The 15,708-nt window shown below is 39.4% G+C and overlaps 1 protein-coding gene across 1 annotated transcript; it reads right to left on the bottom strand.

The window, feature by feature from the left end:
* Positions 1–9,905: 9,905 nt before the first annotated feature.
* Positions 9,906–12,016, bottom strand: foxq2 (forkhead box Q2). Its single transcript, XM_061737028.1, has 2 exons — positions 11,147–12,016; positions 9,906–10,426 (listed from the first exon to the last, which is right to left on the bottom strand). Exons 1-2 carry the CDS (start codon positions 11,642–11,644, stop codon positions 10,046–10,048), a joined length of 879 nt encoding a protein of 292 aa, XP_061593012.1. The 5' UTR covers positions 11,645–12,016; the 3' UTR covers positions 9,906–10,045.
* Between the last annotated feature and the right edge of the window lie 3,692 nt (positions 12,017–15,708).

A 15,708-nucleotide genomic window follows, 5' to 3' on the forward strand; every position in this document is an offset into this window, starting at 1 on the left:
ACCGTGGCGACGCTAGACGCCAAAAAGCGCGCCCACCCTTCATCTGGTTGGTTCAGACAGAAAAAACTTTGCGCCTCAAGCCCCAGAATACGGTGTGACGTACATGAACGAAAATCGGTACACACCTGTATCATGGCACAACTTAAAGAAAAGTCTCTTGGCGCCATGGCCGAAACCGAACAGGAAGTCGGCCATTTTGAATTAATTGTGTAATTTTGGCGCAATTTATGCCATTCCTCCGGCAATTAATACGGCCCGAACCGTAATGTGCACCCAGGTGTGTTATACATCAAAATGTGCGTCTCCATCCTGCGACTACGCGCATTACTTTTCTCTTTCAAAAGTGTTACCGTGGCGACGCTAGACGCCAAAAGGCGCGCCCCCCTTCATCTGATTGGTCCATATTTGATAGTCACCAAATTTTGCATGCAAGCCAGGCCTGGCGATAAATTTGATATTTCATGGTTTGCATTAATAGGCGTGGCTTAACGGCTCAACAGCGCCCCCTAGAATACCTTTCTCTGCCATAACTTTTGAAAGGTTTGACATAAAGAGTCGTGGGTGGTGTCATGGGACTCGGTATTGAGTCCTTGACCATAATTGGTGAAAATTAGCCCCGCCCCTTCTTCTGATTGGTTGTCCCGATTTTCTGCTATAACTTTTGAATGGTTTGACATAGAGAGTTGTGGGTGGTGTCATCAGATTCTGTATGGAGTCCTTGACCTCCATTGGCCTGAATTAGCCCCGCCCCTTCTTCTGATTGGTTGTCCCTTTTTTCTGCTATATCTTTTGAATGGTTTGACATAGGAAGTCGTGGGTGGTGTCATTTCTGATATGCTTATGGGGGGCGGTGGCCGTGAGTGCGAGGGCCCGTTCATCGCTGCTTGCAGCTTTAATTTCTAGTTAAAATGTCTCATTTTAGTAAAGAAATCTCATTACACTTCAAACAAGGAATCACTGGAAAAAACAACAATTTTCATCTGTTTCAAGTAGATTTTCACTTAAAATAAGTAGAAAAATCTGCATGTGGAACAAGATTTTATTGCTTGTAATGAGAGGATAAATCTTGTCCCATTGGCAGATTTTTCTACTTATTTCAAGTGAAAATTTACTTGAAACAGGTGAAAATTGTCAAATAAGTTATTTTTCTGGTAATGACTCTAAATGTTGAATTAGCACATTCATTGATGAAATGACATAAGGGATGGAAAGGGGGGATGATTTTGACCGTTTTTATTTCAGGGCGGATGCCATCCCCCCTCATCCCCCCTCAACTCGAGTACTGAACATACTGTATAAAACTGCCTGTCTGGGATTGTTTTGTGAACTCTGGACAGAATCTGCACTCAGTTCAGAGACACAGCAGTTTACATCTTTGTCAAAAAGGAGCAACACTGCATTGATCTTTCCTAATAAATTGTATTATATTAATACATTTTAAAGTTTTGCAATACCACTTTTTATATACCAAACTCTTTGCTGCTGTGGATTTTTCTCCACACAGCTGAATACATGCCCGACATCACTGGAAACACCTTACATTATTGTCAGATCCTGCTGAGATAACATCTAGTTTGAACGGAATTCTGTTCTGGTATTGATGCAAAGGGAAAGGAGTTTACCAACTGAGAGAATATGAGATTCATGAAGGTTTTTCAGAGGTTTAACTTTTCAATTCCTGCTTTGATGCTTATATGTGCAACGAGGGATTTTGCATTAAATCTAAAACAAAAGCAAAGCTGATATATCTGTCTAATGCCTGTTTGAATGTAGCTTATAAACCATCTAATTAAACTGAAATCATGAATACTTTTTAATCTTAGATTCTCTGAGTCTCTCAGTCAATATTAAAATGTCTCTATAAATGAGTCTGTTGTTCAGGTGAACACACAGGTGTCTGCAGTCCTTCACCTCATCATCTATGGAAGTAGTGTACTTCTTTCTTTCTTTCTTTCTTTCTTTCTTTCTTTCTTTCTTTCTTTCTTTCTTTCTTTCTTTCTTTCTTTCTTTCTTTCTTTCTTTCTTTCTTTCTTTCTTTCTTTCTTTCTTTCTTTCTTTCATCTTCCAACATTATGATTCAACATTTCCACATTATTATTCACACATCGTGCTGCAACGCCAGGTTTCTGTTCTCAGCCTCCCGTCCACCACTGAGTCCTCCAAGTGTTTATCTGTACACTTAACTTTATTTCCCATTGTTACACTGGAGTTTCAACTCTATAATATTCTCAGAAGCAATTATTTTCAAACATGTATACACCTGCAGATCTCAGCTTTACTTTGTTGAATTAAATTAAAACCAACTTTTATAAAAAGAAAACATGTCAGGGCCAACATGTAAACCTGTGACATGGAGCAGAAAACACAAACAAATAAAAGCTGAGGTGCACTTATTTAACTAAATGACACTTATGTAAGAGGGGCTTCCTGTTTTCTCAGAATGAACCAAAGAGATAGATGTGCCTCTACAGAAGGACAAACCCAAAAATGCCAAAAAAACTTTGCCAAAATACATACTTTACACGAGGAGTGCATGCGCATGCAACTGACTATGTCAGTGTGTGTTCTGCCGTTTGCATGTTGCACTACAGCACCTGACAGGTGCAAAGCCCTGTGGGATGGCGCTGTTGTGTCTTACACTTGGCTGAACATATACAGCACATCAGAGGTGTAATAAATCCATCCCTGACTGCCAGAACCTTTCAGAGCTCCTGTGTCTGTGAACAACACATCTTCAGGTTTCCACACCTCAGATCTTAGGTGAGTCTCGCACACAGGCAAGAACAGATGAAATGCACTCTCACACAAAAAAGTGTGTGACTTTGAGGGAAGAGACTTGTAAAGTGTCTAAGACTCAGCCAGGTGTGTGTGTGTGTGTGTGTGTGTGTGTGTGTGTGTGTGTGTGTGTGTGTGTGTGTGTGTGTGTGTGTGTGTGTGTGTGTGTGTGTGTGTGTGTGTGTGTGTCCTTATGTATGTTTCTGTGAGGTGTCTGTCTCAGTGGCGTCTTTAGAGCGGTTAATCAGAGAAGGGGTTGAGGAGAATGCTAGAGTGAAGAGTCCTTGAGGTTGCTCTCTTTCTATGTTGACACCTCTTAACCTCAGTCTATCATCTCTCACATTCACACACTCCACTTCTATTGACACCCGCCACCCTGCAGCTCTCCAAAGACCCGAGGAGAATCCACTACAGTGATTGTCTGTGCAAGGGGTAGCCTCGAAGCCAGCGGAGACAAGAGGGATTATATAACACCCAAACATATCCAACAATAAAAGTGATCAGATTTAGCTTTCGTTTGCCTTCTCTTCTCTACATTTCTCTGTGGACAAGGGTGGAGAAAGGACAGCAAGAATGACTGTTTGATTATTTTTGCCCATCACATTCCTGATTTTGTAAATTAATTTCAGCCTCACACCAGGAATCACATGGGCTCTGTGTCCACCGCTGCCACTGGCTAGTGTAAGTGGGGTCAGGAGCTCAGGGTCAACTGGGAAGAGGTCAACAGCTGCACAGCAGTGGGTCTTGTTAAAATACCTTTTAGCCTCCTTCAGGGATATTATGTAATGGTTCTGGGAATAGGTTAGGCTTCCGGTTGGCTGTATTGTGGTGGAAGGCGGGTGATACATGCCTCCTGTTTAATGCTAGATGCATATTCATCCACCTGCTTTAGAAAATCCGAATGCAGCAGAAGTGCTGGGAGGTCAAGAAGGGTCACATATAAGCGGTCATAAGCTCCAACACATGAATATGTTTTTCTGACGTGTCTTTACTTCGGCATGATGGATCCCTCTGAGGGTTCTCAGCTACTGATAAAAACTCAAATTAAAATTTTCAAAAGCTCTTTGTACAAACGGTTGTTTTTTTTCCTGCTAGGTATATGGCAAGGGCTCACCCTCACAAGTTAGTGTAAAACTGGGTTGTTCTGATCAATATATTGGGAGACATTTGAATATCAATACAATGAGACCTCTGTCTTCAATCTTAATTTTTAATAAGGTGGTAATAAGTGTATTAATTTTCATAACCTTTGTCCAATAACCTTGGAATATGAGCGATGGTGGCCCATTTTTGCGCAGGGAATATGCATCTCTCTCCGCTGTGTTGCCATTGATCAGTCCTGCGCCGTTTCTCACCCCACCGCGCCCCCTCGCTTTGTCCTCCAGTCTCTCCCTCTTTCCTTCTCCTCACACCTTTGTGCTGTAAAATTCATCCTTATTCTCCACTTCAGCAACCTAACTGTGCACACTACCTTTTATCAGTCCAGAACTGTTAAATTAATAAATTGTTATTGACGAGCTATCAGCCGCAGGGATAAATTATTTGGGGTCACGTGACTTTTAGTACCTACCATTCTGTAATTATTCCCCTCGAGAAGAACAGTGGTGTGGTTCACACACACACACACACACACACACACACACACACACACACACACACACACACACACACACACACACACACACACACACACACACACACGCAAACCAACAAGGACACACACATGCTATCATATAAAATACTATAAATATCCTCACGTAAGGTGGATTGCAGGGTCCACGGGAATACTGATGATCATTATGACTATCATAACCGTTATGATACAGGATGTTAGTCTGCTGCTGATTTTATCATCACATTTTACACAGAGCTGAGCTGGGAAACCAGACCGTGTAGCACTGACTGCAAATTATACAATATTGAGCCTTGAATTGCCGTGAGCTCAGAGCAGGCTACCGGATCAAGTGCAATATGAAACAGCAGGACGGAGCTCATAGCTGATAATCTTTTCCATGAAACAAATGCAAATAAGAAAATAAGGAAAGAATGAAAGAGGTGAGTCCTGCAAAGTAAGCAACCGTGAGTGGAGTGCCAATCACAGAAGTGCTCTTGTTGCCCTCTGGTCATCACTGACATTTTGACCCTGGCTACGGCCTAAAAGTCAAAGGTCACCCAATCAGGGTCACTGGGGATCACTGCAAGACCCTGGCCACAGGTGTATCACCATGGCAACGCTCAACTCACTATAAGAGTAAAGATGGGGGTGTTATGCATCCTGAATGGTAAAATCATGCACACAGAAACACACAAATATACACCAAGCTGATCATCGCATCTGTGCTGTTTATCACTGGGAGTCAAACTGCCCTCAAACTGTTTTCAGAGAATCAGTGCACAGCTGGGCAAGATCCAAGGAAGCCTGGCATGAGCACTGAGAAACCTAACTGGTTCGTCACATCCACATCAACCCTTTCCACTCTGGCAGTCCCAGAACTGGGAGCAGGCAGTTTCTGTTGATAAAACACAATTTGTTTCTGGTCTGGTACGATATATTTGTAGCTGGCTGACTGGGAATACTATGAGTTATAAGAAGCATTAGTCTTCTGCTGTATTCCTGCAATATCAAATCTCTTAAAGCTCAGATTTGTATGGCAATTTAAAAAAAAAGAAGTATGAATTGAATCACCATTGTAATACTGTTATTCACTCTTAAATTCAGAATTTTCCATGGTGAAAAAAATCCAACCTGATCAAATGATTAGGACAAAAGAAAAAAAAAGAATTTTAAAACTTGCCTAAGTGTCTTTGATTCATGGAGTCATGCTTGTTCCTTTTGCCCTTAGGTGTTAAGCCATTACTGACAGATTACTGTTTTTTTGTTGTTGTTGTTTTTTTAGACGGAAATTGGGAGAAAAATAAATAAAACACCCTAAGGGTTTATATGGACTCATGGACCTATTTTATCTGAAATGCACATGTTTGCATTGAAGCTCGATTTTAAGGATCCATGTCAATGCAGACCTCAAGGGAAGAATGATCTATTGGTAAATTATTTTCATGCCAGGAAAAAATAGCCAGTATACTTCAGATTCAGACTTCTGCACATTAAGGATATAGATGCACCATCCTTGACTAGATATATAATGTAATGTGCAGTATGCAACCCATTATAATTTAACTGTAATATATGAAAAAGACGAGGGGTTAATCAACGGAACTTATCGAAATGATGATCAAATCTTTGCCATCCGCTTCCATTGAATAGTTGAAAACGCTCCTGGAAATATTGTCTTGCACCTTGCGCCATCTAGCGGCGGGACGGCGGCTCGTCCCCGGGCCGCTCCTCGGCTCCTGGCCGCGGTGAGAGGGGGAGGCGGGGGAGGAACAGCCCTCTCTAGTCTGCTTTTGTCTCCGGGGAGCTCGGGTCGATGCCTCGTCCCACCATATGTCTGATCGCAGCTGCCAATCAACAGGTCAACGCGACCCCGGGGAGGCAGACACTGGTGGGGAGAGATCAAACACTGGACTTCAGGGATGACAGATGCAGATGAAAAAAAAAAAAGGCAATAAAACATTGCTTCAAAGATGGCAACAGTGCACTGGGAGGCAAATTATTGTTAACAGTAATCTGCAGAATAGCGCCTCGCATTCTGATCGATTGACTATTATGGAGCCTTTGAAGACAAGGTAACGCCGGGCTATTGTTCGTGGTAGGACACGAGCAGAAAAAAGTGGCTGCTTTTGATTCAGCTGTAACGCTTCTTCGGCCTTAAATACTACTTCTATGCAATCATGCTTTAATAGACCAGCAAATTGGCCGCCCACAGACTTCAGGACTAACGAGAGCTATCAGCACGAAAAATAAAGTACATTAGGTTCTACACTGCTTTATTCTAAATGCAAGACTGTCACTAAATAACTTTAAGTTGTTTATTTGAATATAAACTTATTTTTAACGTGTTCTCATACTTAAAATACTGTTTTCCTCTCATGCGCTTTTAGTTTTTTATTTTTGTTGGGTTTTTTTTGTTTTTTTTTTGGCGTTTTTGCATAGCCTACAATGCAGAAAAAATACCACAATTTTTTAAAATTTTTCAGTCAAACTATATATACTTTTTTTTTTAATAACAGGGAACCTCGCCATTAAATAAATTATACTAAGCTTTTGAACTGACAGGAGCAAAACAAAAAAACCTATGGAGATATGAGGGTTTTTTTCTCTTCTTTTTCAATTTTATTAAATTTCATCTTGTTAACTATCTCCTTTCTCCACCTATCTCCTACATTGAACTTTTAAAGATTCCAATGTGATGCATCAAATTTATGATGAGTTACTGAGGCAAAAAGCAGAGACGGTGAGTAATGAGTCAAACCACTTTTTGTCTCACACATCTCACTCACACAACAGTCTCAAAGCTTGAAACTAGAGTCCCCTCTTATATGCCCCTCTTGTAAATGCTTGGCACATACAGGTCCCGGCTGCGTGCTCTGCTGCATGTTGTGTCTATTGTCAGATCACTGAGTTACATATAAGTTAAAGGGAATCAGCTTTGGAATGCTGCAGTTAGTGTGGAGTGTTAAAACACAGCCATAATGTTCCATTGCCATCTCAGCGGGACTGATCTTCTTAGGTCACTCTCTGCTAATCAGCAAAAAATCTTTGGCCGTTAATCTACGGCCCCCAGCACCCCTTCTTCCATCTCATTAGATTAACAAAATAACATGCACATATAAATCCACACACACACACACACACACACACACACACATAGACACACAGCTCGTGACCTCAATCTGATTCAAATTAAAAAGAGGGTTAATTATAATTTGGGGTAACTGTGATGTTTAAATTATTTTCAAAGGAAACAAAAATTTAGAAAATGCTGTTCTACTTTTACAACATCCCTCCTAACCAGTTACAGATACATCATTTTGTTGTTTGAATAACTGGGCTCTAATTGACAAAACCAAAAAATATATATATATGAGTGAATTGACCGCTATGCATGTGTTTGTATGTCTGTGTACAAGTGTGTGGTTGTGTGTGTGTGCGTGTGTACAGCAAACATATGCAACCAAATTAAAGCCCTAAAGCTGTTGAATTGAAGAGGATTTCATGCAGAGGCCTATTCATGGGAATTAAGCAAATTAGGTCTCCAATTAGCCTCTGACATTGAATAGGAAGATTTGTTGAGCAAAAATTAATTAGATGGATTTGTCACTGTTCTAATGAACATTGCCAGAAACTAAATGTTGAGAATAACACCTGCTCTCTGCCTGTTCTATGCCTTATCCCTTTGACGTATTGTTTGTCCGTTCAGAATCTAATTTAATGTCAAATACTGCCTTATTCAAATATTCAATAATTTGCAAATAAGAGGTCCACGTGAGCTGAGACAAACAAACTTCCAAAAAGTCAATGTATGATCTAATCCTCTTAGGCTGCAGCACTGTGAATGTAAATGCCAACCTTTGCAAGTCAGAGAGGAATTTCACTATTGATGGAGAGCTGGACGAGAAAAGATTGACTTGATCCTTTTCAGTGGAAGTATTTTAGAATCATCTTTATAACAATGCTGGTGTCGCTGCTTCGGAGGCAGCTGCAGTTTAGGTGTCAAAGGCTATCTCTTTATGAGTGTGTGTCTGAGTGGGTTTCAACCTTTCAACAAAAAAAGGCAAGTCACTCATACACTGATACACTCCTTTGTATCACTAACACATCTTTCCAAAAAGTGTAATTCTTTCAAATCTTCAAACATTGTTTTCTTAGAATTGTTCGAGTCCGAAGGCACCTGTTTTCATCAAACCTCCCAATTTCATTCTCGTTTGAAGAGTTAAACCATTTTGAAGCTGTTTCACAGATGGGTATGTTAACATCTGATCAAAGCTTTGTTGTTGTTTTTTTTTTCTTAAATAAGAACCATTTATTCCTGGTTAATGGCAATATTTTACATCTGGAGTGAAAGGGAATATATCCAAAATACCATTTATAAAATAGCTGGTATATTTAAATAACAATATTGAATCAGCTTTTAATCAGTGTTGTTATTTTTGTTCCTGAGATTTATTCAAATGTGGTGCACACATTGTGATATAATACCTCAATTACACATTTAAATCTGTAATTTCATGAAACTTGTAACACCAAAAAAATATGCTTTTCTTAATGTGAGCATTCAACTATGTAATTTTTATGCTGATGTTTAGCCAGCATAGGCTCTATTTCTCTATTTAGAGAAATTCAGTTTAGATCTTGACGTAGTTTTCTGTCTCCAGATTGCATTCATTTTGACTCTGCTTGTGTTTATATGTGCTCAACATAAAAGTTTGACATATTAGATATATTTCACCATCTCACTTAAATGCCCTCCCATATCCCTCCAATAACACAGTGTTACCTCCCCTCCCTCTCTCCCTGGCTTCTTCCCTTTCCTCCGCTCCCTTCATCCAAGCCCCCCTGTGGTCCCCGTCTTTCTGCAGCAGCGGCTGCAGATTACACAGTGTGATAAGCTTCCTATTTCTTGAAACTATTTGGAATATCTGAGATTATCTGGCCTCATTTCCTCAGGGGTCCGCTTTGAAAAGCCTGATTTTAGTCTCTTAAGGCACAAGATTTTGCATCCCGACAGCTTTGACTAATTAGCATCTATCACTGGGTGGTATTTTCTTAGTGGGCTCACTTTTAGCAAAATCTGTACACAGTCGAGCACGCGCATGCACACAGCATCTTTGTTTTCCTGTCCTTCTGGGGACTTAACACTGGCAAAATCTACCCTCTGGCTACTACTCCAACCTTGATGATCAGAGCTGCATGTCTACATATTAAGCCTTAACCCAAATCTAAACTATATATATATATATATATATATATATATATATATATATATATATATATATATATATATATATATATATACATATATATGTGTGTGTGTGTGTGTGTGTATATATATATATTTTTTCAAATAAAGCAGCTGATAAAATCACGTGGTGTTTAAAATGTAATTTAATGACATATGGACAAAACAATCTAAAACCATTCAGAATACAAATGAAAGAAGTGCAATAGCTTTGAAGGGTTCATACATTTTATGTAATCACTAAAAGTTCTAAAATGAAGAATATGTTGTAGTATTAACCAAGGCAATTTCAGTTTCAACAAGACATCATGATATAATCATTAACAAATGAGACTATGACATTTCTCCTTTACCCAGCAGTATTCCAGGGCCAAACTGTATAGTACAGCATTTTTCATGCATACACACTTTCAGGGTACAGAGCCATTTAGGCCCATGTAGAGACCCACTTGTGGCTGAACGCTGGACCAAGGCCAGTAGAGTCTGGGTGTCACACAGGACAGAGGCAGTGCTGGGGTCTGAGGACAGCACCAGTATGTTGTTCTGTGGGGGTGGGCGATGGTGGCGGCAGGGTGGTATGGTGAGGTCAGGGAGGAAAGTCGGAGCTGTCCGGCCACTTTGCGTACCCTCCGCCGCGCCCTCCGACAGTGGTAGTCCCCTTTTGAAAAGTCTTGATAGTTTGCTGGGTGAATTGCCCAGAAGTGGCCTTTTCCATTGTCGCTTCGGCCGGCTTTTATGAAGCAATCATTGAGGGACAAGTTGTGACGGACGCTGTTCCTCCAGTTTTTATCCTGTTGGAACAAAAAGGTAAACTAAATTAGGTTAAGGGAAAAGTCTGAAAGAAAACAGAAGTCAAATATGGGTTGTTCTTAACAAAAAATAACCTTTGAACATATGTTTGGTATCAATGATTCACTTCAGGATGTCGAGCCGTCATCTAGTTGGCTTTGTGCTCCCTTGTTTGTCAAGAGTGTATATGATCTTTGAAACACATGACACCTCAAGTTACCTTTTTAGCACATCAACACTAATCCACTTGGCTACAGCCAATCTGTGGTAGCACCTGGTGAAGGCAGAGGTAGTTTGCAACCTAGCAACAGGATTACTTTATTTGTGAATTTGCCAACAAGAAGATCATCTTCTGTCCCCGTAAGCACCTAATTGCCTCAACACTTAGGCAAGCAGATTACCTGTGCCAACTAGGTCGCTTCACCGGAGAAAATGGCTGCTTATTTCTTGGAAATCCAATGCTGCACTATTGAGTTTAGTTCTTTCCTTTTCCATGACTGCCTTAACTGTATTTGTGTCAACTAGAACAGGTAAGCACGGTTCATTTCAGAGTACTCCTGTGCAAACGGCCGTTCTCCATCTATTTAGCTACATGTATCGAAGCAAAATCACCTCCTGTCATCCATCACATCTACAGCTTTTGTTTTATAGTTCCATATATATGTATTTCCTTCTGCCCTATAAACACAATAACACACAAGGACTGATAGACATGAACCTACCTTGATCTTGAAGTAGGGGTAGTGGTCCATGATCCACTGGTAGATGTCACATAGCAGCAGTTTCTTTTCCTCAGACTCCAGGATTGCCTTGGAGATAAGTGCGATGTACGACTGGTTGGGTTTGTCTGCACATTTTTCTGGACTGCTGCTTGTAGATATTGTGGTGGTGGTCACTTCCTCCTCCCCCTCCTCATGTTGCTCTTCATCCCCCTCTTCGTCACTGGCGTCGATTTTTCCACTCTCTGCCACTGAATGTTTGAGACGCGTGCATCGTGTCTCCTTGTGGATCTCCACCTGTTCGAGTTTAGGATTCTGATGATTTAGGCTGTTGTTCTCCGTCCGCTCTGTCGCACGACTTCCTGTAGCTTCTTCTTTACTACCTCCTCTATCGAACAAAAGATAGTCAATGGTGAAGCTCAGTCCCAGCCTTTCTCTGCTTCCATTGTGCCTGCTTCTGTTCTCCGTCGTCATTTCTGAGTCAAGATATTTTGCGCTCATGGCAGAGTTTGTTTCCCCTTTGACTCTTGAATCGGACTCAGGTCATAAAGGACAAATAAACTTCCAAAAGCCTTCTTAGAGTTGTGAGTCTGAGTTTCACAGCATGGCTATTTTTCCTTTAAACATAAAACCCTTCATAAATGAAATGCCTCGGTCTTGCCTGATTCTGTCGACGAAGTATTACTGTTGACAAGATCCCAGATATAGATGAGCCTCTCAACTGTTGTTAACCTTGATGCACTCACGCTTGACACAAATGCAACTTGTGGAAATGACGTCAGTCGGCTGGACTGACTACAGCCACTTTATCAAAATAAATATATTAAATTAAAATAATGGAAACTTTATATATCTGAAAGGCTTGCTAATAAAAGCCTCTTTCTAGGTGTCCGACAGTTATTTGCTTCTGAATCAAAGAACTGTGCCCCACAGTTGTGAGGGTGCCTATTTATATGACTTTGAATTTATCCCTCACAGAAAGGGGCGAAGGAGGCACAGGGGAGGTCCGGGTAGGGGGTCTCAATTGAGACGGATTATTTTTATTAACCTACGCAAATCTTTGTAATTACGAGAGATTAAACACTCAAGATTTAGGAAGACATGGTGTGCAAAAGAAGGATGCTGTAGAATCAAAGACTTTTTAGATGCCAGAGTTATCCTGTTAAAGTTGTTTTGACCAAGATGCAGCCCAGAGAATTATTCACAGATAAGCATTTGGTTGTTTTTTTTTGGTTGTTTGTTTGTGGCTTGCTATCTCCCATGACTTGAAAAACGGTTGTGAAACCCCTCCATCAATTTAATTGGCTTGATTTCCACTTTCAGTTAAACGTTTTTTTTTTGTGTGTTTTTTACATCAGTGACACTAATAGACTTAATTCAAGAACTTTGTGGTACAAAAATCCACCATTTATTTATTTGATCATAGTCTTTCTAAACAATAAAGGACACACTTCAGTGTCCTTTTTGTGATGATGTACTGTTCTGGGAATCTATCTTCAATATTGCAAACGTGCTTAAGTTTAAGTGCTGAACATAAGTTGTTGATATTGTCTTTAAATGATATTCATTGAATCAGTAAATTTACTGAGGTTAAGTGATAAAATGAAGTCAGGTTCTGTGAGATAGATAGATAGATAGATAGATAGATAGATAGATAGATAGATAGATAGATAGATAGATAGATAGATAGATAGATAGATAGATAGATAGATAGATAGATAGATAGATAGATAGATAGATAGATAGATAGATAGATAGATAGATAGATAGATAGATAGATAGATAGATAGATAGATAGATAGATAGATAGATTTTTGTTATATTCATGTAATTAAATTTGTCGTTGCTCTAATTGTTCTGTATCTTCTGTCCGAGGGCAACAGCTCAAACAGACAGTGTCCTGGGTGTTGGGTCTCTGGGGTTATTCTTTGTTTTGTTGATACAGTGGTTAACATAAAGCAACCAATTATTTTCTGAGCTGTGTTGATAACACTTTGGAGCACCTTCTTCTCTACTAGTGTGCAGCTGACATACCACGCCCACACAGAGTATGTGAACACATTTTCAAATTATGCAGCAGTGGCAGAACAGCACAAGCAGCTTCTGGGACAGGTTGTATAGTCTATGCCAGGGGTGTCAAACTCATTTTGCTTGGCGGGCCAGATTTGACAAATTTTTTTCTCGTGGGCCTCACGCTCAAAATAACAAAAACGGTGCGGAAAGTTTTTTCTCTAATTCTTTTTTTTTTTACTATCCTTATCTAATCCAATATCAGTTTAGTTAATTTTAAAGGAAATATGCACTTTGTTGACACTCTAATTATGTAAAATATATTTCTTCAGGATTTTTTCTTGAAATTTCTCGTTTGTTTTCAAATTATGTAAGATTCCTTTAATATCATTTTACAAAGATAAACAGAAACAAGTATGTTTTTTTTATATTTCGCTTTTTTATAGGAAATTTAATTAAAAGCAAAATCTTTCTTATTACATCCGAGAGTGTTTCTTTGGTATTTAGAGATTATTCCAGTACAATTAAGTGTATTTATTTTTAAAAATTGGCGCGGATATTTACGCCAGTGTGCCGAAAAAGTCAGCACTTCTTTTTTAACTGTTTTACTTTGTCACTATCCTCGTATTCAAAACTGAAATTCTCCAAATAAATATCTTCTATCATCTTTTTTAGCAGTGATATTTTTCCTGCGAAAATATATAATAGTAGTCAGTTAATAAAAATAAACGACCGTCTACAAAGAAATAAAATCGGCAAATGCATTCTAGAAAACTAAAAAAGAAAATAGAAAACTGCTCTTTTAGTGGAATAACGATGGATTTGTAGAAGAAATATATTATCGGATATGCTGTGATTCATGGCAATTATTTATGCCTTCCTTTTTAGTGAATTAACATTTCGTTTTTTCGCGTTGGAAACTTTTCGCGGGCCTCATGAAAACCTCTCTCGGGCCGCATGCGGCCCACGGGCCGCACATTTGACACCCATGCTGTGCCTTCTTTATTGCCTCCTCAGTGTTGGTGCTCTACTTTAAACCTCTGAATGACCCAACAAGAAGTCCGGGATCCAGGTGCAGATGGATGTAGGGAGACCCAGGTCTGTCAGCTTTGACACCTGTCTGTGGGGCAATATTGTATTAAAAGCTGAACTAAAATCCACAAGGAGCAGCCATATCTAACTCCTCCACTGCTTCAGGTTAAACAAAGCAGCATGGAAAGCTGTAGTAAGAGCATCCTCTGTGGATTTGTTGGTCCTGTTTGCAAAATAATATGAATCCAGAGACCTTGGCACTTTATTTCTATGGTATAAGTGCTACTGGGTCGTAATCATTCAGACTGCTAGATTTTAGCATTTTTAGCCTAAAAATAACTGTTTTAGGAAGTGGAACAGTGATAGAAGACTTCAGGCAGGGTGGGAGGGTGGTCTGGGAAAGGGAAATGTAAAAAATTTTGGTAAAAACCCCACCAACTGGTCTGCACAATTTTTCATCATACAACCAGCCACTCAATTGGATTCTTTCCTTGGATTTATGCCTTCAGCATGGACTTTTCCTCTGATTTCTTTATTTTGAATGTGTTGACACTGCTAACCTTGGCCAGCATATTTGAGCGACTGGTTACAGAACTGGAAAAACTTGAGAAGCACTTTCAGATCAGCGTGGTTGAAATCCCCAACTATCAGGTGAACAGGCTCAGCATAAGTCCTCTGGTGTTTGGTGATGATCTAATATAAAAGTGTCCAATAGCTGCACTTGCATTGGCATCAGGAGGAATAGAAATAGGAGTAGGAAGAATTGCGTTTTACTCAGAGACATTTAGTATGTCATGCCAATAAGCCTGATAACCATATCGTGAGTGAAGAGTTTCTGTGCACAACAGAATACAGGATTCCTAGATGATCTTGTCTGCAGCAATCTGCGGCTTTACGTGAGGCAGAGCTGTTCATAGTCTCACTAACTGTAATTCTGATTTATTCACCTATCCAAGCCACAGAATAGACAATCACATATTATATATTTGCTTTGGACAGTACTTAAATACATCTGTATCATACTTGTGTAAATGAAGTGTTTGTTTAAATCCAAAATGCCCTATTCCATATTTCAATTGTCTGTGTTCTCAGACAAATAAATATCTAATTTTAACAGCAATTTTGTAGAAGCAGTCTATACTGAATAAGTCATTATGTAGTTGTAGAAGTGTGAATACCCTCTAAATAAGATATAAATGGCCCACCTCATTTACACTGCAGTTTTCATTTTAAGTATACAATAGTACTTTATCTAAATAGATCTGCTTTGTTTTGTTAGTTTAACAGGGGAGATTAATTAAATCAGGATCAGTTGAAAACATGCTCCATATTGCCCTCTTCTGTTTAATTAGCGGATTTAGCACTAATAATGCCACCTTCCAAACGTTTCTTATTTATATATATATATATATATATATATATATATATATATATATATATATATATATATATATATATATATATATATATATATATGCCTATATATGTGTGTGTGTGTGTGTGTGTGTGTGTGTGTGTGTGTG

This window comes from Cololabis saira, chromosome 13, assembly GCF_033807715.1.
Source record: "Cololabis saira isolate AMF1-May2022 chromosome 13, fColSai1.1, whole genome shotgun sequence".
Classification (NCBI taxonomy): Eukaryota; Metazoa; Chordata; class Actinopteri; order Beloniformes; family Belonidae; genus Cololabis; species Cololabis saira.

Excerpts from the sequence above, each read along its gene's own strand:
- foxq2 (XM_061737028.1), bottom strand. The coding sequence starts at position 11,644 with ATGAGCGCAAAATATCTTGACTCAGAAATGACGACGGAGAACAGAAGC. Across the intron at positions 10,427-11,146 it reads ACCCCTACTTCAAGATCAAG|GATAAAAACTGGAGGAACAG; the intron begins GTAGGTTCATGT and ends TTGTTCCAACAG.